At 49.5% G+C, this 26097-nt stretch overlaps 1 protein-coding gene across 1 annotated transcript; it reads left to right on the forward strand.

Moving 5' to 3' along the window:
* Nucleotides 1-488: 488 nt before the first annotated feature.
* On the forward strand, nt 489-26083 carry ATP6V1B1 (ATPase H+ transporting V1 subunit B1). The gene is made up of 14 exons (XM_029936260.1): nt 489-606; nt 6328-6383; nt 17721-17819; nt 18021-18114; nt 18679-18756; nt 19648-19787; nt 20179-20280; nt 20860-20957; nt 22333-22456; nt 22637-22787; nt 23047-23129; nt 23927-24031; nt 24228-24357; nt 24448-26083. Exons 1-14 carry the CDS (start codon nt 489-491, stop codon nt 24609-24611), a joined length of 1542 nt encoding a protein of 513 aa, XP_029792120.1. The 3' UTR covers nt 24612-26083.
* Nucleotides 26084-26097: the final 14 nt, after the last annotated feature.

The following is a 26097-nucleotide window of genomic DNA, read 5'->3' on the forward strand; positions in this document are numbered from 1 at the left end:
GGGAAGGCTTCCTGTAGGAGGTGGCACTGAAGCTGGCACAAGAATGACCCTCCATAGATGTTCAAAAAAAGGTGATGATTGAATTGTGCAGGGGAAGAAGTACCTAGGTATGGTCAGGGCAAGGGGTACAGGGTGAGGGCAGGCTGGGGGACAAGGGTGGGGGGCAGTAAGGAAAAGATGTGGAGAGAGGGCAGCCTGCCAGAAACTGCATGGATTGGGGAGACCAGGATGAGATGTGGCATGGGGCAAGGGCCTACGAGAGCTCCTGAGGTTCCAGGGGGAGGAGCTGAGTTCATACGAGCACCTCCCAGATCTGGAAAAGCTCCAGGGCCAGAGGCTGGTTTCCCTGTTTACAGTCAACTCCTGTTGAGAGGAGGGCTGAAGGGAGGGGTGGCCACTGGGTCAGCTCACTCCGGCTCCAGCTGCCCAAAGTGTTGCACTTGCCACCAGCAGGCTCAGTCACTCAGCTCCCAGCCTGCCGCCTCACCATGGCCACAAAGGCAACCGGTAGTCCTGGGGGGCTCCCCGGCAGTGGCTGTGACCTGGCCATAGCCCGAGAGCACATGCAAGCGGTCACCCGAAACTACATCACCCACCCCCGTGTCAGTGAGTACAAACCCCCAGAGGGTGAGGTTGGGGGCAAGCTGCTGGGTCCCCAGTCTCAGGGAAAGAGGAGGACCAAGACTGAAGAAGACCAAGGGGGCTCTCGGTCCAGCAGAGTGACGTGGTGGACTGCTAGGACCAGGAGCCACTCCTGCATGTGGAGGGATGGGGTTCCCAGCCCAGGCTGCCCCAGAGGAGAGGGCAGGGTTGTCCTTGCAGGAACCTCTCCATCATTACCCTTATCCTGCACTGAGACCCTGAGTCCAGAGAGAGCTCCCAACTGCCCCAAGAGTGTGTGTGTTTGTGTTACCAGCTCCAGTGTGTATACGTGTGTGTTTGGAGTATGTGCACGTGTACCAGAACATTCAGCAGGAGCAAATGTATGATGATCAAGTGTTCTTAGGGAATGTGGGTGGCAAGGCAAAGTATGTGTGCATTTTCAGGATGAGGAAATACATGACACTGTGTCATGGGCACGTGTCATGTGTGCCTTCTGTGTGTCTGTGTGTATAACGCAGAGGAAGGCATGTGCCTGGGTGTGTGCTCCCACACTTGGGTTGAGGATATGTGTAAATATGTGTGTGATCATATACAGCTTGCATGTGTGTATGATCAGAGTGAGTAAATGTGCGATGGTGTGTGTGCAAGCTTTTACACTCAGACTGAGGGTGAATGTGTGTGTATGTGCGTGAGAGTGCACGCTCGGGGGAGAACATGGCGATGCGGTCAGTGTATGTACAGTCGGGGGGTGGGTGGGTGTCTGGTGGGTGCTGCAGTATTTATCCTTGTAGGCTTCCTAGGTGTGCCTAGATGCCGGGGGCACAGGAAGCAGTAAGGCTCTAAGGACCAAAGGGAGTGCCCCCTCCAAATGCCCTTGCCAAGGTCATTCTCCAAGTCTGGAATTTTCGCCGCCCTGCTCACTGGAGGAAACCGGCCTGGCTAGCTAAGCCCAGCCAGAGGCTCCTGACAGGGTGTGTATGGAGAGGAGCTGGCCCTCTCTAGTTACCTGGGCCGTAGTGGGAGGGGTGACCTGACCAGGCAGCTGCGAGCTGGGTCTGCCTGGAATGGAGCTGGCACCCATACCCAGAAAAAAGCAAGTACAGAGGGGGCAGGCCCAGGGTACTTAGGAGCAGGGAGGGGGAGAAAGGCACCTCCAGAGGCCTGAGGCAGGTACTGAGCGGTGGAGTACATTCCAGCCTGGAGAAACTGAGTGACGCTGAATGCTTGCAGGCCCTGCGGGCCTTAGAGGTATGGGGGAGGGCAGAGATCCAGATTCTCCCCTGGGGCAAAGCTGGGGTCCTGGAGGCTCAGAATTTCGTAGTGACTAGAGCCCCCTTGAGTCCAGAGCCAAGGCCTGGAGACCTGAGCCGAGTTGTCTCGGGTTGTCTGACTCTCATCCAGATCCAAGTGATGGCCCACCCCTGCAGGCTCCCCACTCCGATCACTCCCTGCCGTGTGCCCTCCTGGGGACCCTGCTGGTGCAGCCTCACCCCAGGGCCTCCTCCAGCCACTTCCCTCTAGTAATGATCTTATTTAGAGTCAACAAGCCCTGGAGATTTGGCCCAGGCTGGAACCCAGGGGTGTCCGCGCCCCCATGCTTGCTTGTGTGTCACTCCACATGGCTCCCACCCAGGTGAATGTCACATCACACCCAACAGCTGACCCAGAGACCAGGGTCTGCAGAGGGGAAGCCCCCCCCCCCCACTCTACTCTCTGTGTTAAAGACATTCCTGCAATGACAAAGGCTACCTACCACCTTTATTTTTGCTGCATACCAGGGTCCTCACAGGGGCGAGCCCCAGCCCTTGGAGCAGACTGAAGTTCCTCAGGGTGCTTCTGTACCCCCAGCTTCCTCCTCTGGGGCCTGAGGGGTGTCCTCTCTGAGGAGTGAGGATGGGAACCAGCCAAAAGCTGCTGCCCTCAGCTTACTGGAGGCAGGACTCCTCTGTCTCTGCCCTCCTCCTCCAGCCTGGCCTTCTACCTGAGCACTCTAGGTGCTTCTGGGCAGAACTTGATGGAGAGACAGAGCCCAGGAGAAGAGCTGGGGAATCCCAGGGGGACAGGGGATGGGGCAGCTGGCTCCCAACCCCAGGGCTTCCTGAGCCATAGATGCAGTGAGTCCAACAGAAAGCTTCTGGAAGGAGGAAGTAAACCAAATAGGCCTGAGGCATTAAGGGTGATTTCGCTGCAGTGGCTGAGGGAATGGGCCAGAAAGGGGGGGGGGGGCAGGGTAGAATAAGATGGGGAGTGAACCCCAGCAATATCCATCCTGGGCAAGAAGGGACTCCTTCATCTCCCTCAGCTAGAAATCTTTCCCTGAGGGGAGGCAGCAGCTTGGAGCTTCATCTATTGTGTGGGGCAGAAGATGCTGGGTGGGGGGGAGGGAAAGGGGGAGGAGGGCAGAGCACAGCTTGAGCAGGCTGTCAGCCCTACTGAAGGGAGAGGGCCAGGTCAGATGATCACCCAGAGGCTGGAATGCCAAACCACTGGCTTTGCTGCCTTGCCTCAGTTTCCTCAACTGAAAGGCCAGGAAGGTCACACTGAGGGAGTTCCACCCGGCAGGGTCTTTGGCCGATTCTGAGAAGCCTGGTCTTCCAGCCTCTGCCCTCCCTCCCCTAATCCCTCCGGAGGGGATCAGGGAGGAGGTGCGGGACCTACTGCCCCGGGCTTGCCCCCACCCCCGCCTCACGCATGGGCGCCTGGCTCAGCCGGCTCCCAGGACGCTGCAGGTGTGGCTGGGCAGGCCCTAATTAGTGGGCTGCATGGAGCCCCGCTGAGCCTTTGACAGGGAGGGCGGTGGGGAGATGGGGGCAGGGAGGGGCTCCAGGCCTTCGGCCCTAAGTGCAACCCAAAGTGTCAGCTGGGACAATGGAGAAGGGGAGGGGGCAGGGCAGAGGGAGGGAGTGTCTGCAAAGTCTCAGGAAGGCCTATTGAGGGAGTGCCCCTCAGAGGTCTTCCGGGCCAGCCCACTGCCTCCAGTGCTACCCCCACCTTTCACCTCACTGGGGTTGAAGGGTATGTCCCAAGGCTGGGGGAGCACCACAGGATGCACATTGATTTGTGGTGTGCCCCAGGAGGAATCGGCCAACTTCTGGGCCTTAATTTGCCACTGTGCTCAATGGACACAATCGGTTGGGGGTGGATGCAAACAAAAGGCCTGGCTTCTTGTCAAGGACACTTTTGTTGCTCAGCCACCACCTTGGCCGTGTCCAAACTAGACAGCGTCTAAGAAAAGATACAGTCGAGTCTGACTGGGGAGGCACGGAGCTCTAGTCTGAGGGGAGAGACATGATCCCTCCCATTAAGGACTGACCAGTTGGAGAACAGGACACCCTCTACAGTGGCTCCGCTGAGGGCTGTGGTACTTCATTGGGGAGCAGAGTCAGTGGGCTGCGGGAGTCCGTTAAGGGCAGGACACTGAAGGATGTGACAAGTCAGGGGGTGAACAGAAACAGCCACCGTGGATTATCTGCAGTGAAAGGTCCAGGCTGGAGAGTGGAGGACTCCTCCAGCAAGCATTTGGAAAGCCTGCTAGGCCCTATGGCTCTGGAAATCCAGAAAGGCAACTTACAGCTGAGGCTGGTGGGTAAGACAGAGGCTTACAGACCACATGCTGGGCACCCAACCCAAGGGCCTGGCCAGCAAGCAGCACTTCGTCCTGGCCCCTAGGCTTCTCCCAGCCACTCACCACTGCCCTCCCCAAGGTAGAGCTGTTGGATGTCCAGGTTAATAGGCTTCCCTTGACAGAAGCCAGATGTGGGGAGCCTGCTGTGAAGGAAGAGAGGAAGTTGAAAGACCTGTCTCCTAGGCAGAACTGGAAAGAGTTCCCTGGGGCTTTCTGGACCTTGGGCTCCTTCCCCTCCCACACTCTCACCTCCCCCCCCAGCCCACCCACTCTGCCTCTTGCTTCTGCCATCTCAGCCCTTTTGGCTGGTCTGGTATTTTCTCTATAGGGCCAGCAAGAGGCTCATCCCAGGGCTTTTTAAATGAGGCTCTGCTCCACTGTGCCTGGTCCCTTGGGGTGGCCTACAGAGAAGCCAGGTTGGAGAGTGCAAGGAGAGGGCAGAAGGTGGGCAAAGGAAGTCAGCAATGGAGCCGACTTGCCAGAAGCTGGGCTGTGAAGGGCAGCAGCTTTGGAAGGACTGGGGCTGAGGGAGTGGTTTTTAAGGTGGGAGATACCAGAGTTGCTTGATGGGAGGCCCACAGAGAAGGAGGCGCTGGCCCTCTGCCCCGGGGAGCAGGCTTCCCTGGGGCCTGGGCCTCAGGACCAGGAGAGGCTGGCCTAAGAGAGAAGGTTTGGCACCTCCTCTGTGGGAACCCGGAGGAAGCTGAAGGAGGTTCCCTGCTCCCGGTCTAAGCCCTAGAAGAATGGATCTTCTGGTGCTCTCTTGTTCTTGAGCTTTCCTAACAGGCGCTCAGAAGAGCCTTGCAAATAGCCCCACAAGGATCACCTTGCCCAGCCATCATCCTAGCCCATGCCCTGGAGAAAGGAATGCAGATCAGACAAAAACAAAAGGTTTGACCACTGAGCCCCAGAAAGGGGAAGGCTCGAGCTGGGGGGATTTAGTTTTCCTTGGTGTTGGGTGACTTGGCACCAGGCTTATGTGGAAGCATGAGGGCCAGTGGCTGGGAGCCAATGTAATTTGATGAGAAGTCTGAGGTGGGATCCCAGCCCCAGCTCTGCCACAAGCCTGTTGGATGACCCCGGGCTAGGTTTTTCACCCTCTGGACCCCATTCACCTCCCCTTTTGAAAAGAAACTTAGACTGCTCTCTCCCCTCTGATGTCCTTCCAACCTGTGAGTGACTCAGTGATCTCATGGACACCCTGGCCATCCTGCCGTGCCACAGTCTCTGTGGTCTCACTGGTGCTTCACAGGGACCCCAGGGAAGAGGTATGTCTCCCAGGTTATAGGTGAGGGTGAGTCCCAGGGTCTCTCAGCCAGCCCCTAGCAGAACCAAGATAGACTTCCTGTCTGCCAGGCCATGGATTTCCTATTGGGGTCCCCCAACACTGGAGCTTTGGGGCTCCCTCATACTGGAGTTAGAGACTCCCAGTAAGCTGAGCTTATTTCCCCACTTGTGAGTCTTTCCAGCCACTAAGGCTGTGACATTCTATTTCTTTCTCTGTTCTTGCTGCTCTCTCCCCTCTCCCACAAGCACCCAGGGAGCCTCTAGGCAGGGACCCTGGCTGGTTTTTGTCATCCATGCATGGACCAGCCCCCACGCCTCACACACACATATTCACACATGCACTGCACTCAGTCAGTGTTGGGTGATGGAGGGAAGTGTGGTCCTGGTGGGGGGCAGGAAGGGCAGTTCTCAACCCATCTCTAGCTGGGGGCCAAAAGCTTTTGGAAAATGTTGTGGGTCAGAATGTAAGATGGGGCTGAGGCCAGCCTCAAGATAAGAAAGACCTCTCTGTGGCTAAGAGGGGAGGGGAGGACTCTGAGGGGCCTCTGCCCTTGCCCTGGCCCTCCCCCCAGCCTCCTGCAGGTGTCCAAGCCAGCAGGGGGCCCTGCGGGCAGGGGCATGACCCTTACAGCAATGGTGGCTGGCCCTGTCACAGCTAATGACCCTGACATTCCAGACTGGGAAGGGGGTGGGGGGTGGTGCATACAGAGAGAGAAAGCAGAAGATGTGTGTGTGTGTGTGTGTGTGTGTGTGTGTGTGTGTGTGTGTGTGTGAGAGAGAGAGACTCTCACCTACCTCTATTCCTCCCCCAGCCTACAGGACTGTGTGCAGTGTCAATGGGCCCTTGGTGGTGCTGGACCAGGTCAAGGTAAGATTCTTCCACCTCTTCCCAGGCACCAAAGCCAAATCCCAGGGCTCCCCAGCCCTGGTGTGGGATTTCTTCTAAATTGCCCTGCCTCTAGCTGTGCCCCACGGGCCCATCTCTCCCTTCTAATTTCCTGTCCCCACACTCTTTCTCCCCAGCTGTCTCCCCACCACCCTGGGTTTCCCTTCCTGCCTTCTCAGTGTCCCCCTCCGCCTGCTCTGGGCCCTCAGAGACCAATCTTGCGCCAAGGGCCTGGGGGACCCAGGCTATTGTGCCTCTTTCTACATCGGTGGAGTGGTTGTATTGAGCTTCCTCACAAAGCTGGACTCTTCTACCTGCTGCTCTCCTGGGTCTTCTTGTAAAAGGAAGAGAAGGCAGAAGAGCAATGCCAGCTTTCTTTTCTCCAGAGCTCAAGGTTTTCAGAGGCTTTTGGACTATCTCAGCCTGGGAACCAGCAGCATGAGTGGGAAGTGAAGCAAGTCTCATGGAAGGAGAAGGGAAGGGGGGTCCTTTGCATCCAGAGCCTGACAGCATTTTGAGTTTGGGGCTGGGGATTCTTAAGGCATAAAGGGCCCTGCAAAAGTGCCAGATCTGTCCCCCTTCCACCAAACAGTCCCACCCCTGAGGCTCCCACCACACCACCCACCCTAGACCCTGGTGCCACCCTTGATTCCTCCCTTCCTGGACCCCATCTGCCAGTATCAGTGATCTGTCAGCACCCTCCTTCCCCACTGCTCCCTGATTATGGCCTGGCCTCTGGGACCCCAGCCTGGTGCCCTCCCATCCTCCGTGCTGACCCCTTGCAGCACTGACCCCTTTGCTCCCCTGTTTCATACTCACCTGGCTCTCCCAGCACCTTCACCTTACAGGCCCCACGTTCTGTACGGGTCCCTGCAACCTTCCACTCTCATGCTGCATCCTCTCTTCCCTGCCCACCCTGCCTCTGCCTAGAGCTGCCATTTGATGTCTCTAGGCCTTTGCTCCTACTTTTCCCTCCGCCTCTCTAACTACCTTTCCTCCATACCCTTCCTTCCTCTGACTCATCCGTAGGACTAGCCGAGAGGTCATTTCTCCTGGAAGTTTTGCCCAGGCCTCTGGTCAATGAGCCTGTCCCTCCTCTCCCTCTTGTGTACCGTCTTGTTGGCAGCATCCATCAAGTATTGGGTCACCACCTGGCCACATTGGGTCACCACCTGGTCTCCTCCCTGCCCCAACAATGTCTCTCCTATTGGACATTACTCTTGAGCCCCCTGAGCCCCATACTGCACTTTTACTGAAACACCCAGTCTATTGTAGGTGCTCAGTTTGTTTAGAGGAAGGGTGAATAAATGACTGAGATGCGTGAATGAGTAAGTGTTAGAATGACTAAGTCAAACCCTCTCATTTCTGGGAACCAGATCCCAAGTTCACAGAGAGCTTACTAGCGCTGGGGATGCCCTGGGAGGAAGTGTGACGGGGTTACTCGTGTGGGCATGAGGCTCACACAGTCTGATTCAGACTTGTCCTCTTTTCACCCCAGCTCCATCCCACTCCTGTTAGCTACCTGGCAATTCTAGATTGGCAGCATCAGCACAGAATTTGTTAGAAATACAGAGTCTGGGGCTCTTACCCCAGACCAACAGAATCAGAAATTCTAGGGAATTGAGGAGATGCAGAAGTCAGTCTTTAGAAGCCTTCCAGGTGACGTGATGCTCCCTGAAGTTTGAGAAGCATCTATGTAGATTTGCAAATTCTAGTTTCCTTATCTAGTAAATAAGAGAGTTGTCATGAGGATCAAATCAGATAAATGTTTTACTATTCCTCCTGGAGAACAGTTAACACTAGCTTTGCCTGGAAGGGAGAAACGCTAATATGCCCGATTAAACAGTTGGTGCCACCTGCTGCCCCCTCGTGTGGTGTGGAGTCAGTATCTATGCAGACATCCCCTTCCCCAACCATAAAATGGGGCTAGACTGGGAAACGACAGATCCCCAGACCTACAGTTCTGTGATTATTGGATGCATCTGTAACTCTCATAGAACAGAAAAACTGGGTGATGGAGAACCCTGGACTTGCAGAGGGAAGGAAAAGAAGCAGTAATGTGTAGTCTCTTAAGTCCAGGAGATGGAGAAAACACTTTATGTACCCTCCTGACGGTCCCACACCCCAAACCGGTCTAGAGTTGCTTGGGCAAAATACCACAATTCATCCTCTACAGCGCCACCTTCTGCCCAAATTGAATCACACCTGGTTCCATCCTTCTGAAATGGAAAAATTCTTGGGGAAAAATTTTGTGTATATCGGAGGTTCTTACCAGGCAATAAGGGACTCGAAATTGTATGCAAACCTTTGAAGCTGTGCATTCGCATGTCTGTACATTTTTCTAGGGATAGTTTCCATGATTGAATCTGATTTTTGGAGGTTCGAGGGTAGAGTGTGAAATGCTAAAGGCTAAACCCCTGAGTGTACAGTGTAAAAATGACTCCTCTAGATTATTAAACATCCACATTCCCAGCCCCGACCTCACAAACAATACAAAGGGGGTTGCACAGCATTGAAGAAGAGTCTGGTTTGCTGACAACTACCTGCCTGGGATATGTTAGAGGGAGTTCACTCGAGCAGTAGTTTGTAAACTTGCGCTTGCATGAGAATCCCCTGGAAGGACCCCGAAGTTCAGATTCAGCACTCTGAGGTTGGGGCCCAAGAATCTGCATTTCTGACAAGTTCCCAGCTGCTGCTGCTGCTGCTGGGCTGGGGACCACACCTGAAGATCCCCTGCTCTAGAAGATCTCCCAACAGCTGCATTTTGAGAGACGCCAGTCCTTACTGAGACTTGGAGAAAGCTCTCCCCTTATCCACCAGACTTGGTTCCAAATGTCTGTGGCTATTTCCAACCTTTTGAAAGGAAAAGCTTTCAGAAGTATGTGTATTAGCTCTGAAGACAGTTTGCAAAAACAGGTTCCAAAATTGCCCTGGGAGGAGAGGGCTTGGATGCCAGTACTTCCCTGTATAAGTCCTGCCAGGCTTGCCCAGAACTTCCCAGTCCTCTGAGCCAGCGTGTGGAGCACTCCTCTCTGCCCCACCCCTGCCTGGCCGGCTGAGAACTCAGCTGAATCTCCAGCATTGAACCATCCCCACCCGCTGCGGTTCGTCTAAGTAACCAAGAGTGAAAGGTGAAAGAATCAGGCCCTGAAATGGGGCTTCTTTGAGTATAAGCTCATTGTTGCATCCTGGAATTCTCCTCCTGCACTCCCTGTCCTAACTGGCTATGATCACCCCTGGCCCAAATACTCCCCCACCTCTGGGGCGCGCGTGTACACACACACACACACACACACACACACACACACACACACCACAGAGCCTGGTATTTTCTTCCTAATGGATTCCAGACTATGCATCCTCCATGACTGGGTGTCATGGTTCTGACAGTTCTTCCCGGTGTCTGACTGTAATCTCTCTGCTATTTAAAGTTTGTTTTCTCTGATTTCATCTCTCAGGGACAGCACAGTGTTCCACCTCCTTTCCACTCTCCTTTCCTTCCGCCCTCTGTCACCCACATAAACCCACATGAAAAATGATAGCTTTTTATCACCCAGCTGCCTGGCTTTTATTGGGCCTACGGCCTGATTTCTTTGGCGCCCACCATGGCCTGTGCTCTGTCCAGAAGTTTTCGTCCTGAGGGCAACTGCCCACCATGCAAGGAGGCCAGTGGCTAGGTCAGGTAGACTGGCCTACAGAGCCGCAGAGGAATGCCCCGACAGTTATTTAACGTCTTCCCCCCCCCCCCCCCCCCCCCCCCCCCCCCCCGAGCCTCCCAGCCCTTGCTCTTGGGCCCCCTCTTGTGGCTGACAAGCCAAAGACCGCTAGCCGCGAGCTGCCCCTCGGACTTCCGCGCATTCCTCCTGGGGTGAGTCCCGCTCTCTCAGCAACCCCACTCTGAGGGGTAGTTTAGGGGGCATCGAAGGTGGCCTTCCTGGCATCCTCTTCACAGGACGAGGAGGAGCCCAAGCCAGAGCTTCCTCCAGTGACTGTCGGAGCTGCAAACCCTCCAGTCTCAGGTTTGACTCTCCGCTCTCTCACAAGGGTGAGGTGGGGGAAAGCCCCCCACCCTGGCAGACCCCACTGGGAAATTGAGCCATCAGCCCCTCCTCCCAGACACTTAAGGTCACCATTTTGGGCTGAGCGGGGGATTTAGTGATAGTAATAACGGTGATAACCAGTCACACTGTACTTAATTATCCCAAATCTTTATCACATTTTAATTACCAAAAAACAAAAATAAAAAACACGTTCCTTATAACTAGTGAAACAAAAGACACTAAGTTAACTATTTGTCCCTAACCTCCTTCCTCCTAGCCTCTTGAGATAGTCACTGTAAAGATCCTGCCGTAAAGGGGCAAATAGATGTATGTTAAGAGGTTTACATTAGTGTTCGTCTCTTAAAATATATCAAGGATTCCCTCCATGTCAGTAGTTACCCATTTTACTCATTCTTCTCGAGAGCAATATAGTAGACTATAGCATGGGTGTACTTGGTTTATTCAGTGGTTGCATTTTTTCTAATGGTTCCATTATTGATAGACATTCAGTGTGTTACCAGGCTTTGCTATTACAAATGGTACAGCAAAATACAGCCCCTCCACACGGGGGCCTTTCTTGCTATAAAGTAGATCCTCCGGAATGAAATTGCTGGTTCAAAGTGTATATTGATTTTAAAATAGATTTTAAATAGATATTGATGATTTGGGGCAACATTGCTCGCCCAGCAAGGTTGTGGGGACAGTCCGGTCAGCCGTGTGAGGACCCACCTCCCAGCATCCTTGCCAGCCCTGAATATATTCTCTCCTGGAATGCTGTCTAGTTGATGAATTAGAAATGCCCTGCTTTTTATCTGTTTGGATTTTCCTTTCTCCTCTATGAAATCTTCCTACATACTGAGGTGTACATTTTGAGCTGTGTTGTTCAGGTTTGTTTTTGTTATCTTTGCCATACAGACATTTTAAATGTTTGTACAATCAAATACGTCTATTTTTGCATTTATGGTGCAGATTCTGTATCTTGTCTTTAACATCTCTCTTATCCAGCTTTTGAAGGAAAGCTGAGAAAAGGGAAGAAGAAAAGCTTTGCTAGTTTTCTGTTTGTTTTAGCTTTATATTTAAAGGTTTTATATGCCTGAATGTATTTGTGTTTATGACATGGGTATCTTGTAAGTAGGTACCCAGTTATGTTAGCACACTTTGTTCAAGAAATTCTGGTTTCCCCCGTGAAGTAATATGCCACATTTGTTCTATAACAGTGTCATGAAAGCTGGGATCTGTTTCTGGACTCTGATCTGCCCCACTTAGCCGTCTGTCTGCCTCACATCAACATTTAACTTCACCATTTGACTTCAGTAGCTTTAGAACACGTTTTAATATCTGATACGTCAAGTGCTCCACCCTTCTTCGTAACTATTTTTGGATATTCTCAAATACTTATATGAATTTTAAGGTGATTTTATTAAGTTCCAGAAGAAAAGCAATTCACTAGAAATGCATTTAATTTCTATACTTTTGAAAAGGACTTAGATTTTTATGACAGTAAGTCATTCTGTCTTGGAAAACAGTATTGTTCTCCATTTGTTCAGGGCTTGTTTTACAGCCTCGGTAAGATTTTATTATTTTTTTGGTAATTTTCTTGTTAAATTTTTTCCCAGATATTGTATGGCTTTGGTCCCTATTGTGAATGGAATGCTTTCCTAATTTCCTCTTTCGTTTATGGCTGGAATAGAAAAAAAAAAATAGGGTTTTGTTTTTTTCTTAATTGAAGTATAGGTGACACACGATGGTACAAGAGATGGATTTTTATGTATTTATCTTGTATAAGCCAACTTCTCTTATTAATTCTGTGCGTTTTGGTTTGGTTTTGTTTTTTAAGTAGAGCGTCTTGGGATTTTCTAGATATACAGTGTATATATCATCTGCAAATGAAGGAAATTCTGTCTTTCTATTGGCAGACTTTAATTTTACTTGCTATTTTGAAACAATTTCAAATTTATAAAAAGTTGCAAAAATAAAAGTAGTGCAGGGAACATGCATATGCCCAATTGTTAAGACTTTATTCCATTTGTTGTTTCTTATGCTGTGTGTGCGTGTGTGTGTGTGTGTGTGTGTGTGTGTGCGCGTGCATAATGTTTTCCTAGATCTTTTAAGGGTAAGTTATCCCCCAAACTCCAGCATTTATTTCCAAAGAATAAGGATATTCTCGTACATAACAACAGTAATTATCAATATCCAAAATTTACACTTATAAATTTATATTAAATAGAATATATTTATAAAATAAATTTACCTAATCTATCATCGATATTCCAGCTTATCAGCCTACCTAATAGTCGTTTAGAACACCTTTCCCCCTCCAGCAGGGGGTCCAGCCTCATCATGTCTGTGTAGCTTTCTGTAATCTGGAACATGCCCACAGCCTCTCTCTGACATTTCTGAGGAATATAGTCTCCTCTCGCTACCTTTAAAAAAATAAAGCATTCTCTATGTTTATTGGTATACTTTTAAATTTTGTTTTGGTCTTATTGTATAAACTACAATTTCCAAAACACATTAAGTAACAATGGTGATACAGACATCTCTGTGTGTTATTGATTTTATTAGAAATAAAAATGGACTTAGCATTTCACCATTTAGAAGCTTATTGATGCTGGTTTCGTAAATAGTCTAGTGTTGGAGGGGGTGCCTTCCATTCCTGTCCTACATAGGATTGTGTTAGAAACACTGCCAAATTTTATCAAAAGCCTTTTTGGTTTCTATTTACATAATTCTGTAGGGCATCTCTTTTAATTGTGTACAAACTCCGTATTATGAATTATATTGTCAAATGTTGAGATTGTCGGAAGTTGATTGATCTGGGCTTGCATTCTTTTAATAAACCCTATTTGGTCAAACCTGTTTATTTAATACACTATTTTATTTGACTGGCTAATCGGTGATTTATAACCTCTGCATCTATATTTATAAGAGAAATTGGTGTATGGTAGTTTGCGGGGGGGTCCTATCTTTACTAGGTTTGGGGTTTGAAGAGTTTTCTATTATATGGTTTTATTTCCTTCTAATGTTTATTTTCTGTTCCTCTTATTATTTTGGCTAGTTCTTGCAGTGTAATGGTAAATAGAATAATGATAGGCATTGTTGTTTTGCTCCTAATTTTGAGGGGAATTAAAAAATTTTTTAATATAGTTTATTTATTTTTGAGACTGAGAGAGACAGCGCATGAGTGGGGGAGGGGTAGAGAGCGAGGGAGACAGAATCTGAACGAGGCTCCAGGCTCTGAGCTGTTAGCACAGGATCTGATGTGGGGCTCAAACCCACGAACTGTGAGACTGTGACCTGAGCCAAAGTTGGATGCTTAACCACCTGAGCCACCCAGGTGCCCCTAAAGGGAATGTTTTATACATTACATCAGAATATGATATTTTCTGTAGGTTTTTTGAGGATGCTTTTTGGAGTTAAGGAATTTCCCTTTTAATCTGCTTTCAAAGAGTAGTTTTGTTCTTTAATCATGGATATCATGATTCTTTAATCATCAAAGTTTTTTTAATTTTAATCATGGATAGTTATTTTTTAAGCTTTTTCTAGATTGTTTTAAGATGATCACAGGTTTCTTAAAAGTCTTTCAAACCATTAATAAGGTAAATTACATTATTATATTTCTAATATTAGACTAACCTTGAATTCCTAGAATAATTCCAACGTGGTCTTCTTAATTTTTATTTCTGTGTATGTGTGTCTTTGTCTTCATTTTTTGTTTTATAATGTTTTTTTTTATCATTTGTTTTGTAACTTGACCTTTTTTATACTTTGCTGGATTTGATTTATACATATTTTGTTTAGGACTTTTTCATCTATATTCATAAGTGAGGTTGTATATTAATTTCTCATATTATTTTGTACCAAGGTTATCCTCATCCCATAACATTAATTAAAGACCAGCTCTTTTCCATTAGTCTTTTGAAGAGCTCAAGTTAGTTTCAAATTATTTGTTCTTTGATTGTTAGAACTCACTTGTAAAACTCTCTGGGACTGGTGTTTTCTTTGTGGAAAGGTTTTACACTATGCGATATCTTAAAAATTGTAGGACTATTCCAGCTTTCCATTTACTTTTTGATTGGTTTTGGTTTGAGTTGTATTCTTCTAGGACTTTCTCCATTTCATCTAAGTTCTGAACTGTATTGCATAAAGTTGTTTATAAATCCTTTGTGTCACTTTTTAATATTATCATTATAGCTAGTTTTGGCTTTTTTACTCCAACAATTATTTGTGTCTTCACTCTTTTTAATCAGTGTTGATAAAGATTTGTCTATTTTTTTAAATGCTTGTTTATTTTTGAGAGAGATACAGAGCGTGAGCTGGGGAGTGGCAAAAAGACACAGAATCCAAAGCAGGCTCCAGGCTCTGTCAGCACAGAGCCCGACGCAGGGCTTGAACCCACAAACTGGGAGATCATGACCCGAGCTTAAGTTGGATGCTTAACAGACTGAGCCACCCAGGCGCCCCCTAAAGATTTGTCTATTTTATTAGGCTTTTCAAAGAACCAATTTGGCTTTTGATCTTCCTTGTTATATATTTGTTCTCTGTATTAAGGATTTCTGCCCTTTTAATATTTCTTCTACTATATTGTGTTTTTTAAAAAGGATTTTATTTTAATTCCAGTTAGTTAACAACGTTATATTCGTTTCAAGTGGACAACTAGTGGTTCGACAATTCCACACCTCACAAGGGTCCTCCTCAATCCCCATTTCCTATTTCCCCCACCCTCCACCCTACTTTACTGGGGGTTTTAATGCTGTTCCTTTTTCTAACTTTTCAGGTTGCATACTTTTAAACTTTCTCAATTTTTTTCTTTTTTAGTATAAGCATTTAAAGCTTAAATGCATCAAAAATGTTGATATATAGTTTTTCATTATTAGTGCAAAATATATTCTAATTCTACCTTCTGTACATTAGGTTTTCAAATTTCCAAATATATGAGGTTTTCTGACTAATTTTTTTGTTACTGATTTCTAACTTATTTTGATTATGGTCAGAAAACATGGTATGCCTTGATTTATTCTATAGGCCATGGCATAAAGTGATGCCCTTTTCATTCTTTTCTATTTCATTTATCATTTAAGTTTTGATTTTCTCTGATACCCAAAGGAGTTAGAGGAGTACATTAACTTCTAGGGACACTGTGGGGAGGTGCGTCATATTTTTACTATTTATCTTTATTAAATTACGATAATGGGGATGCCTGGGTGGCTCACTGGTTGAGGATCTGACTTCTGCTCAGGTCATGATCTTATGGTTAGTGAGTTTAAGCCCCACATCTGGCTCTGCACTGTCAGTGCTTGGGATATTCTCCCTCTCTCTGTCCCTGTCCCACTTGCTCTCTTTCTCTCTCTCTCTCAAAATAAATAAACTTAAAAAAAAAAAAGATTATGATTATGACTTCCTCCCTGAAGTAAATCAACCACCTGGGAAGCAAGGTGAGGGAGCCTAAGGATGCTATGCACTCTCTCCGGTAGTTCCCCAGGAAGAAAGTGCAGGTGCAAGCACAGGGCTTAGCTCCGGTGCTGACAGCCAGTGTCAGTGGGGAGGGTCTGCTCTCCCAGCCCAGCCTCCCTGACCCACCTCACAGCCTCTTCTAGATGTGGGGAAGACCAGGGACCTGGTTCCCTGAGCATGCGTGGACTGCAGAGCTCCCCCTGCCCTACCTGCTGCCTACGGTCCTGGGTGAACAGCCTAATCGTTTGTTAAATTAAATTATAATTCACATATCATAAACTTCATTCTTTTAAAGTGTACAGCTCAGCAGCTTTTCGTATATACACAGAGTTATGCAACTCTCACCACTACTGGATTCCAGAACATTCTCATCACCTCCCGAAGAACACCTGTACCTGTTAGTTGTCAGCCCCAATCCTCCCTCCTCCAGGCCCCGGCCACTTCTAATCATGGATCTGGCTGTTTTCAGATACTTCCTATCAATGGAATCATGTAAGATGTGGCCTGTTGTGTCTGGCTTCCCTCAGCATGTTTTCAAGGCTCATCCACGTTGTAGCATATTATCATATTTTATTCCTTTTTAAGGCTGAATAATATTCCATTGGATAGATACACAACCTTTTGTTTATCCACTCATCAGGTTGTGGACATTTGCATTGTTTTCACTTTAGGGCTATTATGAATAATGCAGCTACTTGTTTTTGAACACTTATATGCATTCATACACAAGTTTCTGTGTGGTTGTATGCTTTCATTTCTCTTGGTTTTAATACCTGGGAGTGTAATTGCTGGCTCATGCAGTATCTATGTTTAACCCTTTGAGGAAGTGCTAGTGTGTTCCAAAGTGGTGCCACCATTTTACATTCCTACCAGCAATGTCTGAGGGTTCCAGTTTCTCTACACCTTCAACAACACTCATTATCATTGTCTTTTTGATCACAGCCATATTCACAAGAGCCAAGAGGTATCTCATTGGTCTGCATTGCTTTAATGGTTAACGATGTTGAGCATCAACATGTGCTTATATGCTTACTGGTCATTTGTATATCTTCTTCAGAGAAATATACATTTAGATCCTTTGCCCATTTTTTAAGTTAGGGTATGTGTATTGTTACTTCTGAGTTGTAAGAGTTCTTTATCTATTCCAGATATTAGTCTGGTTCTTTTTAAACTGACAAGAGAAGATACTACACTTGATCATAGCCAAAAGAGAAGTGATTGCCTGACCCTTTTTATTCCTGAAGACTGTGAGGATGACATGTGAATCAACCCCAGCCCCATGGCTAGGGAAAGACTGCTACTGGTACAAGGGGGCACTGGCACCACTGTGCCAGTGGTTTCATCATTAGTCCAGAGGGGCAGAAACAATTGTGCTGTCCATGGGACCTAAACAGCCATGATAACTACTACATTTTATAGAGCTGTTACAAGGTGCCGGGTACCAGCTAATGACTTTACATATATCACTTTCTCTCCATAGAAGCTCTATGAAGTAGGTATTATTACCCTCATTTGAAAGATGAGGAAAGTAAGGCTCAGAGACATTAAAGAACTTCCACAAGGTCACACAGCTTCTAAGCATCAGAGCTTCAATTCTAACCCTGGTCTCCCAATTCTAAAGTTGGCACTCCTACCCATCCAGGTATATTGCCTCCAAAACAGAATTCAAACATCGCACTTTCCAGCCTCTCAAGCTCACTTCCAATACAGCCTGGTCACCAAAGGGGAGATAGAAGCTTGAGACAGGGTCAGGGAGGGAGGCGGGGAGACAGGGACTTCACGTCTGGTCTCACCATTGCTCTGGGCTGCTCTCCTCTCCTCCCAGTTTGCCCAGTATGCTGAGATTGTCAACTTCACCCTCCCTGATGGGACTCAGAGAAGTGGGCAGGTGCTTGAGGTGTCGGGGACCAAGGCAATTGTCCAGGTAAGTGGTGTCAAGGCCATGTTGGCTGAATAAATGAACCGACCCACAAAGTTCATGACTATCTTATAAACTCTGAAAAACAAAAAGTCCTATTTTCCCAGAGTGGCTTGCCCAGAGCTGGGCTCAAAGGGAGCATAGAATGGAAGGCCCCATTGTCCCCAGCAAGCCCCTTATTAGAGTAACTAACTTCTTGTCCCATAGGTGTTTGAAGGAACCTCTGGGATCGATGCCCAGAAGACCACCTGCGAATTCACAGGGGACATCCTACGGACTCCAGTATCAGAGGACATGCTAGGTGAGGGTGGGGGTGAGGTGGGGCTGGGGAGCTCCCTGTCTTCCCAGCCTAGCTTCCCTGACCATACACTTAGCACACTGCATAGTCATTGCCTCTGCATGTCTGCCTCCCCGTGAGTTTGTCAAGGTCAGAGGGTTTGTCCTCTCTTTGACCCCCTACCCCAGTTCAGGGCTGGACATACAGAAGCTGTCCAGTACATGAGGAAGGCAGCTTCAATAAACCAGAGGCACAGTAGGTAGTCATCCATTTGGGGTTAGACTGAAATAGAGTGTGGATCCCCCAATTTCTCCCAAGATCTGCTATACCTGGACCTCTTCTTTCCAGCCCTAAAAACCCTCCATTAGAGTCATGGACCAAGGCCTCACCTGTAACAATTTCCAGGAGAGGAGGGAAGACCCCCAAGGAGACAGTCACTGTAGGCAGCCTTCTGGGAATAACTGAGGGTTGAGGGGAGAAGGGCATGTGAGAGGCGGGTGGGAGCCAGTGGTCGTGTGGAGAGTGATCAGCAGTGAGGGAGAGATGAGGCTGGCCTATACATCCCCCAACCACCTCCCTCACCCTCAGGTCGGGTTTTCAATGGCTCCGGTAAGCCCATTGACAAGGGGCCAGTGGTCATGGCAGAGGACTTCCTGGATATCAATGGTGAGTGACCACAGAGAAGCTCTGGACGGCTTTCGGGACCCAGCTCCCAACCACCTTCCCCACCCTGGCCATCACTTTTGCCACTTTGCCCTGGGAAGTTCTGCACCAGACACAGGCCAGGAGCAATTGGCCAGGGCTCGCCTCAAAGGCTGATCGCACTACTAGGCAGATCAGGTGTGCTCTGAGCATTGTAGAGGCCTCTCTGTCCCCAAATCTGCCACAGAGCCTGAGACACTGCCCTAAACACTTCGTATTCAGTTCCTTTAAATGCCACCATCATGTGCAAAGTTCCACATGTGCTCCAAGACCATCATTCTCCTGCCTCCCAGTTCCCTGTCCCCACTCCTCCAAGCTACCTGGGGTGGCTTGCAGAAGCAGACACAGCCCCTTCCTGGTGAGAGGCCATCCTGAGTCCTTCAAGCCCGTCAGTTCTGAGGACAAGATGCAGGCTCACAGAGGTCTGTGGCTGGCTCAAAACCACTGAGCAAATCAGAGACAGACACATCCACTCAGACAGGAGCTCCCCAAGTCATCCCCAGTTCCATCGTACCCCACACACCTGCTCAGCCTCGGGGGGCCTCAGCCTGCCCTCTTCCCACCAGCCTGCTGCTTCTAATGTGCCAGGTAGCACTACCCAAAGGAGTACTGGACTGTGGCTATTTAAATACAAATCAATTCAGATGGAATAAACTTCCATTTTCAAAACCATATCCCACGTGCCCAATAGCCACATGTGGCTAGGGCTAGTGTACTGGGCAGTGTAGTTTGAGCACATTTTCATCATCACAGAAAATTCTGTTAAATAGTGCTGTTCTGGAATCTGAAGCAGGGTTAGGGGAGGGCTGGAAGGGACTTGAACCCTTGAGCATGGGTCCATCATCCCTCTCCCAGGCCAGCCCATCAACCCCCATGACCGCATCTACCCCGAGGAGATGATTCAGACGGGCATCTCTCCCATCGATGTCATGAATAGCATTGCCCGTGGTCAGAAGATCCCCATCTTCTCAGCAGCTGGGCTCCCACATAATGAGGTGAGGCCTGTGGGGTCCTGCAGACATGACCAAGAAAAAGGGACAAGGCAGACGGCAGGGCTGGTGGGCCAGTGAGGAGAGTCTCCTGTGTCAAGCAGTCAGGGGCCAACCAAGCAGGGGTCTTCAGCATCCAGACTGGCAGCTCATTTACTCAGTGCTGCATAAGACCTCCTCAGTGTCCCCAAGCTGGTCTTCAAGCCTCCACCCTGAGAAGGGCTGTAGGTGGCCCTTTTGCCTTTTTGGCTTTGGATCCTTCCCGCCAATGGCTTTAGCAGGAGGATGGACTGGAAATTGCTCCATCCATCATCCTCAGTGGTGCTTAGTGGGTGGGGCTCTGGGGCTGCACTCGGTTCTGACGTCCTTCCTCCCAATGTATTCCACCTCCACCCAGATTGCCGCCCAGATCTGCCGCCAGGCTGGGCTGGTGAAGAAGTCCAAGGCTGTGCTGGATTATCACGATGACAACTTTGCCATTGTCTTTGCAGCCATGGGGGTAAGAGGGGCTGGGCAGATTGGCAAGTTCTGGCAGCCTTATCTCCCCTTGGACCCTGGCTCTGTCTGACCTGATGAGGGAGGCATAATCCTTCTCCTGTCAGAGTCCAGGCCTGTCTGGTGGGAGAGGCAAAAGCATGACTGAAGGTGGGCTCAGTGACGAGGACAGTGTGTCCCTAGAGCCATCCCAAAAGACATGGCAGTTATAAGATGAGCCCAGGATGACGTGGAGGAGGGAGAAGCCAGGGAATTTGGGGAGACAAAACAGCTTCAGAGAGGGGATACGGTGGGGCCCTCAGAGGCCCGGAGGAGGGGTTCAGCAGAGAAGCAGCTGGCTAAGTGAGGGGCTGGGATGGCATTGAGCAGAGCTCAACCTGAAGAAATCTGAACTTCTCTTTGGGAACCTGATGAGATCCCAAAGATGAGAGCAACCCAGCCCTTGCCTTCTCAAGTGCAGGGTCATCCCAGGAACTGTTAGCCAGTCAGTCAATAGGCTTTATTGAAAAGAGATGCGAAGAGCCAGGGCTGCTGCCCTTAGGCTGCAGGGCCCTCTCTCCAGCCCTCCCTGCTGTGTGTCCAGGTGAACATGGAGACAGCCAGGTTCTTCAAGTCCGACTTCGAGCAGAATGGTACCATGGGGAACGTCTGCCTCTTCCTGAACTTGGCCAACGACCCCACGTGAGCCATCCCCTGGTACCCAGACTTCCTTCACACGGCAGGCCCTGTGCCCTCCCAACACCCAGAGTACCAGGGCTCAGAAGTATCCCAGAACCATAGCCATGGGCCAGAGTTGGGAAAACAACTCCTTGTTGTGCAGAGGGGGAAACTGAGGCTTGGTAAGGGACAGGGACAGCTCACAGACAGAGGGAAACGGACCACAACCCTGCCTGCCACCTGCAGCCCTCTGTTCTTCCCGGGATCTTCATCCAGCCACTGTCCCAAGTCAGGGCTCCTTCTCCTCATGCCACCTCCACAAAATCCTCACTACTGACAGATTTCTTTAAACCCTTTGTTTGTGAACACTGCTATTTGTTACTTTTTTTTAGTGTAGAGTTTACGCATACAGTCACATTAGTTTCAGGTGTGCAACACTGTGGTTGAATTTCTCTATAAGTTGTGCTGTGCTCACAAGTGTAGCTGCCATCTGTCCCCAAGCAACATCATGACCATACCACTGACTGTATTCCTTCCACTGCACCTTTCATCCCCGTGATTTATTCATTCCATAACTGGAAGCCTGGCTCTCCTACTCCCCCTTGCCCATTTTGCCCATCTCTCCACCCCCCTTCCCTCTGGCAACCATTCATTTATTCTCTGTATGTATAGGTCTGACTCTGCTTTTTGTTTATTTATTCATCTGCAAAAAGTGCTATTTTTAAAGTTTAGAAAATGCGAGTTTAAATCAGTGGGTCAGGTGGATGGAAAAAAAATTCTAATAAACTGTCCTGGGCACTGAAGGTACTACCCAAACTAAGTAACAGAATTCTGGAGGCCAAAATGACGTCACCAGAGGAAAGCCCCACAGGCTTAGAGCTTAAGGGTTGAGAGCATCTGGAGCCAGAGGAAGGGACTCAGGGGAGCTCCAAGTGGAAGGGGGCTGGCAAGCGGGAAGGGCAAGTGTACAGAACATGTCCACTAAGTGTGCTCTAGAGTGGTGAGGGGAACCTTCCAGAGGATGCTCCAGCTGAGCCAGGAGGATGAGGGGCAGGGAAGGCTGGGGAAGAGAGAGCTACAGCAGGAGCCCTGACCCTCTCTAGCTCTGATGGACCAGAGCCCTGCAGGGACCGGATGCTGTCATCTTTGCTGGACACCCCTGGCCCTGCCTGTCTCACTCTTACCCAACTCCCTGCCCATGTCTGTTCCTGCCTGGAACAGCAGGAAGGAGGAGTGTCAGGCTTGGTAGACGGTCTACCTCCAGGAACCATAGCTCTGACCTGGGGGCTGGGAGCTGGGCTCATCTTATCCACTCCTCTGCTGCTCTGCAGTTCCCTTTCCTCTCAGCACCAGGGCTAAATGGACCTCTGAGCTCTCTAAACACTGGCTCTGCCTCCAGGATTGAGCGGATCATCACCCCTCGCCTGGCACTGACCACTGCTGAATTTCTCGCCTACCAGTGTGAGAAGCACGTGCTGGTCATACTGACTGACATGAGTTCCTACGCAGAGGCCTTGCGGGAGGTGAGGCAGCTGGCAAAGAGTGTCACGGTCACACCTGTCTCTCCCTGGTCCCTACACCCCAAAGCTTTCCCACCCAGGCCTGCCCTTGCTCCATTTCTCATAGTCACTGAACCTCCTACTCACCCTTCCTCGTATTAGCCTCTTGCCCACTTTCTTACCCCAGCGACACTGATATTGCAGGTCTCAGCTGCCAGAGAGGAGGTGCCTGGGCGCCGAGGTTTCCCAGGATACATGTACACAGACCTGGCCACCATCTATGAGCGGGCAGGCCGTGTGGAGGGCCGGGGAGGATCCATCACTCAGATCCCCATCCTCACGATGCCCAATGATGGTGAACCTCTTCATTGCCCAATACCCTCTGCAGCCCTCCTGCCCCTCCCCCCCCACCCTCCTTTCCCACTGGGATGCTTAAAGGGCCCACGGTTTTTTGCATAGATGTGCAGTGGCTCTGTTCCTCCATCAAAGAATTCACCGTCTTCCTTGCCTCCCACATACCCCATCACCCCCATGAGAGGAATAGAACCCGAATGGCCCTGATTGGGTGGAGACCTAGGCCCCGTCTACACTGAAACCAGTGTATTTCTTTGCAGATATCACCCACCCAATCCCAGACCTGACGGGCTTCATCACAGAGGGACAGATCTACGTGGACAGACAGCTTCATAACAGACAGGTAGTGTCCCCTCCCTACCCACTTAGTGCTCTCCTCACCACCCCCGGAAACACTGGCTGTCCGGTACCCCATCACCTGCTGTGCTTCATTTCTCTGTGAATTAGGAGGGCCAAGCAAGGCTAACTCCAAAGAGGAGATGACCAAGGAAGACTGTGTGGTTCACAGATGCAAGACAAGTCTGGCTAGACTCCAGCCTACCTGACTGTGGGAACCTTGAGAAAATAATCTTTCTGACCCTAGGTTTCCTCACCTACAAAATAGAAATAATAGTATTTGTCACACAGTGGAGTGCATGGAGTACTAAATGAATACCACTTCTCTTTCCTTTCTGGTAATTTGCTTTGGTGAACAAAACAATGGGTAACTGACACAAGTAGATGGTGAATAATGTGCCAGCGGGTTAGAATCTGTGTCTGTCCCATCTGAGGTTAAAGGCAACCCCTATGACTTTTTCCTCTTTGCTTAGTCGGATCCTTCTTTGCAGCTATTAACTATTAAGCTTAACCTGGTTTTTGTCCAAATAACCAAAAAATTTTTAAATAGTGACTTTCATTACCTAATGTCATGGCACCTCCCACCTCCACCCTCCTGTCCAGGAACATACTGTAGATACCTGCATACTGAGCCCTAGAATTTGCTGGCCAAAAGGCGGGCAGGGTGTGAGCAGCCCACCTCTCTGTCAGATGAGTGAGGACCAGTCTCTTGAGATCCTCAGGGGGAGGAGAGACAAGTAGGGGTAGGAAGGAAAGGAAAGTTTGGACCCTACCTTCAGCCACTCGCTTCTTTTGCTCCCCCAGATCTACCCCCCCATCAATGTGCTCCCTTCCCTGTCGAGGCTAATGAAGTCCGCCATTGGGGAGGGCATGACGAGAAAGGACCATGGAGACGTCTCCAACCAACTGGTAAGAAGGAGAGTGCCCAGGGGCTGGCTGGTAAGTTAGTTTCAGAAGCTGGAGGTTTGAGCCCTACCCAGACCACGAGCTTTTTTCTGGCAAAATCCCTCCCCCTTTGGAATTCAACACAGCCAAATCGGGGGCCACTGGGCTCCTGTGATATGCCTGCAGTGACCGCTGGACTGTCCCTCCCCTCTTCACTCAGTATGCTTGCTACGCCATCGGGAAGGACGTGCAGGCCATGAAGGCTGTGGTGGGGGAGGAGGCGCTCACTTCGGAGGACCTGCTCTACCTGGAATTTCTGCAGAAGTTCGAAAAGAACTTCATCAACCAGGGTGAGGCACGCTGGGGCGGTCAGGCAGTAACCCCCTTACCTGGCTACGTATGCACGCACGCACACGCACACACCCCTACTCTGTCCCTAGGTCCCTACGAGAACCGCTCGGTGTTTGAGTCCTTGGACCTGGGCTGGAAGCTGTTGCGCATCTTCCCCAAGGAGATGCTGAAGCGCATCCCGCAGAGCGTGCTAGATGAGTTCTACTCCCGCGAGGGGGCGCCACAGGACCCCGGGTCAGACACCGCGCTCTAGTCCCCGCCCCCAGTCAGACCCCAGACTGCGTCCTGGCACCACTGCTACAGCCAGCTGTTCCACGCCTGGAATCCCACACACCGAACCAACCGCTTAAAGTGCCCACTGTCAGCACCCCCGCCCGCCCCCACCCTTCATCCCTTTCCTTGGAGTCCCCGCACTGGGAAAGAACAAAAGGTTTAGCCTGTATTAAGCACTTAAGAATCACTTAGAGAACTTTGCAAAAAACCCAAGGCCTAGGCCCAAGGCCAAACCCAGGGCCAAACCAGATCAATTAATCCGAGTCTGTAGGCAAAAGTCCTCTGCATCAGTATTCCCCGCCCAGGTACAGCCAGAGTATAGAGGGGCCACCACTGGTATAGAGACTGCGAGATAACCCAGGCAAAGATAATGAGGGTTGACACACTCTCCAACCCCAACACACACATAGGATGTGCTGTCATTCTTGGGACCCTAGCACCCCAGAAACAACAGCCCACAGAATCCCCCAACACCAGGACCTCCTCAACCGTTGTCCCTGCAAAGCATTGCCACTTTATCTTAATTTGTTCATTGGAAGCCAGTGGTTAAGGCCCCATCTAGGGCAGGTATCCACTAGAATTTGCTGGTTTTTAAGGTGCATAGGGAGGGGTGCTGACACCTTTGGACCACTGGGGTTGGGAGGAGAGTGGGCTACCAGAGGTTTCCCTGTAATGAGGGAGAGCTGCTTCGGGGTGGAGAATATGCATTTTGGTCCCTCCCTGTAGGTCTCTGTGGTCTTGGGAGAAATTGCCCCCTTCTTAGATTTGTCTGGGGGAAACTCCAGGAATGATGTGGCACAGAGGGGAGAAGGAAGTTAGAAGTGGGTGGTGTGGTCGGGGGGTATATCTACAGTTGACCTTGGGGTCTCAGTAAACCTCTGATAAGCTTGGGGTCATTCCGCCTGAGAAGGGATGGAATGTGGATGGCTCACTGACTTAAGCGACATTGATTGCTTGGCTGCCGTGTATCGTAAAAACTTAAAAGGCAAACTAGGAACACACTGACAAAATATATTTATAAAGGTTACTATGTTAATAGATTTCACAGATCAATAAGAAACACTTTTAGGACCCTCAAAGAACAATGTGAATAAACAGATTCCCAGAAAAGAAAAACACTGATGGTTATTTAACTCTTGGTAGTAAACAGGAAGTCAAATAAGAACATTTCCACTACCAAATTAACAAGTGTTTATTTAAAGTCCTACCATTCGGCACTGGTGATGGTTCAAGTAGTTTCTCTTTTAATAATAGAAAATTCATAGAGAGCTGGGCCAGTCTCACTGCTCCAATCTCCTCCTTCCTTGTGAACTAGGTAGTATTACTCCCATTTTGCTGATGCAGAAACTAAGTTACAGAGATCAAGTAACTCATCCAAAGTCACATGGCTGATGTGCACTGTACCTGCTTCACTCCAAGTAGAAGTATAAATGAAGCGGCCCTGTCTGTTAAGTGTCTGACTTTGT

The sequence above is a fragment of the Suricata suricatta genome, chromosome 4 (assembly GCF_006229205.1).
Source record: "Suricata suricatta isolate VVHF042 chromosome 4, meerkat_22Aug2017_6uvM2_HiC, whole genome shotgun sequence".
Lineage (NCBI taxonomy): Eukaryota > Metazoa > Chordata > Mammalia > Carnivora > Herpestidae > Suricata > Suricata suricatta.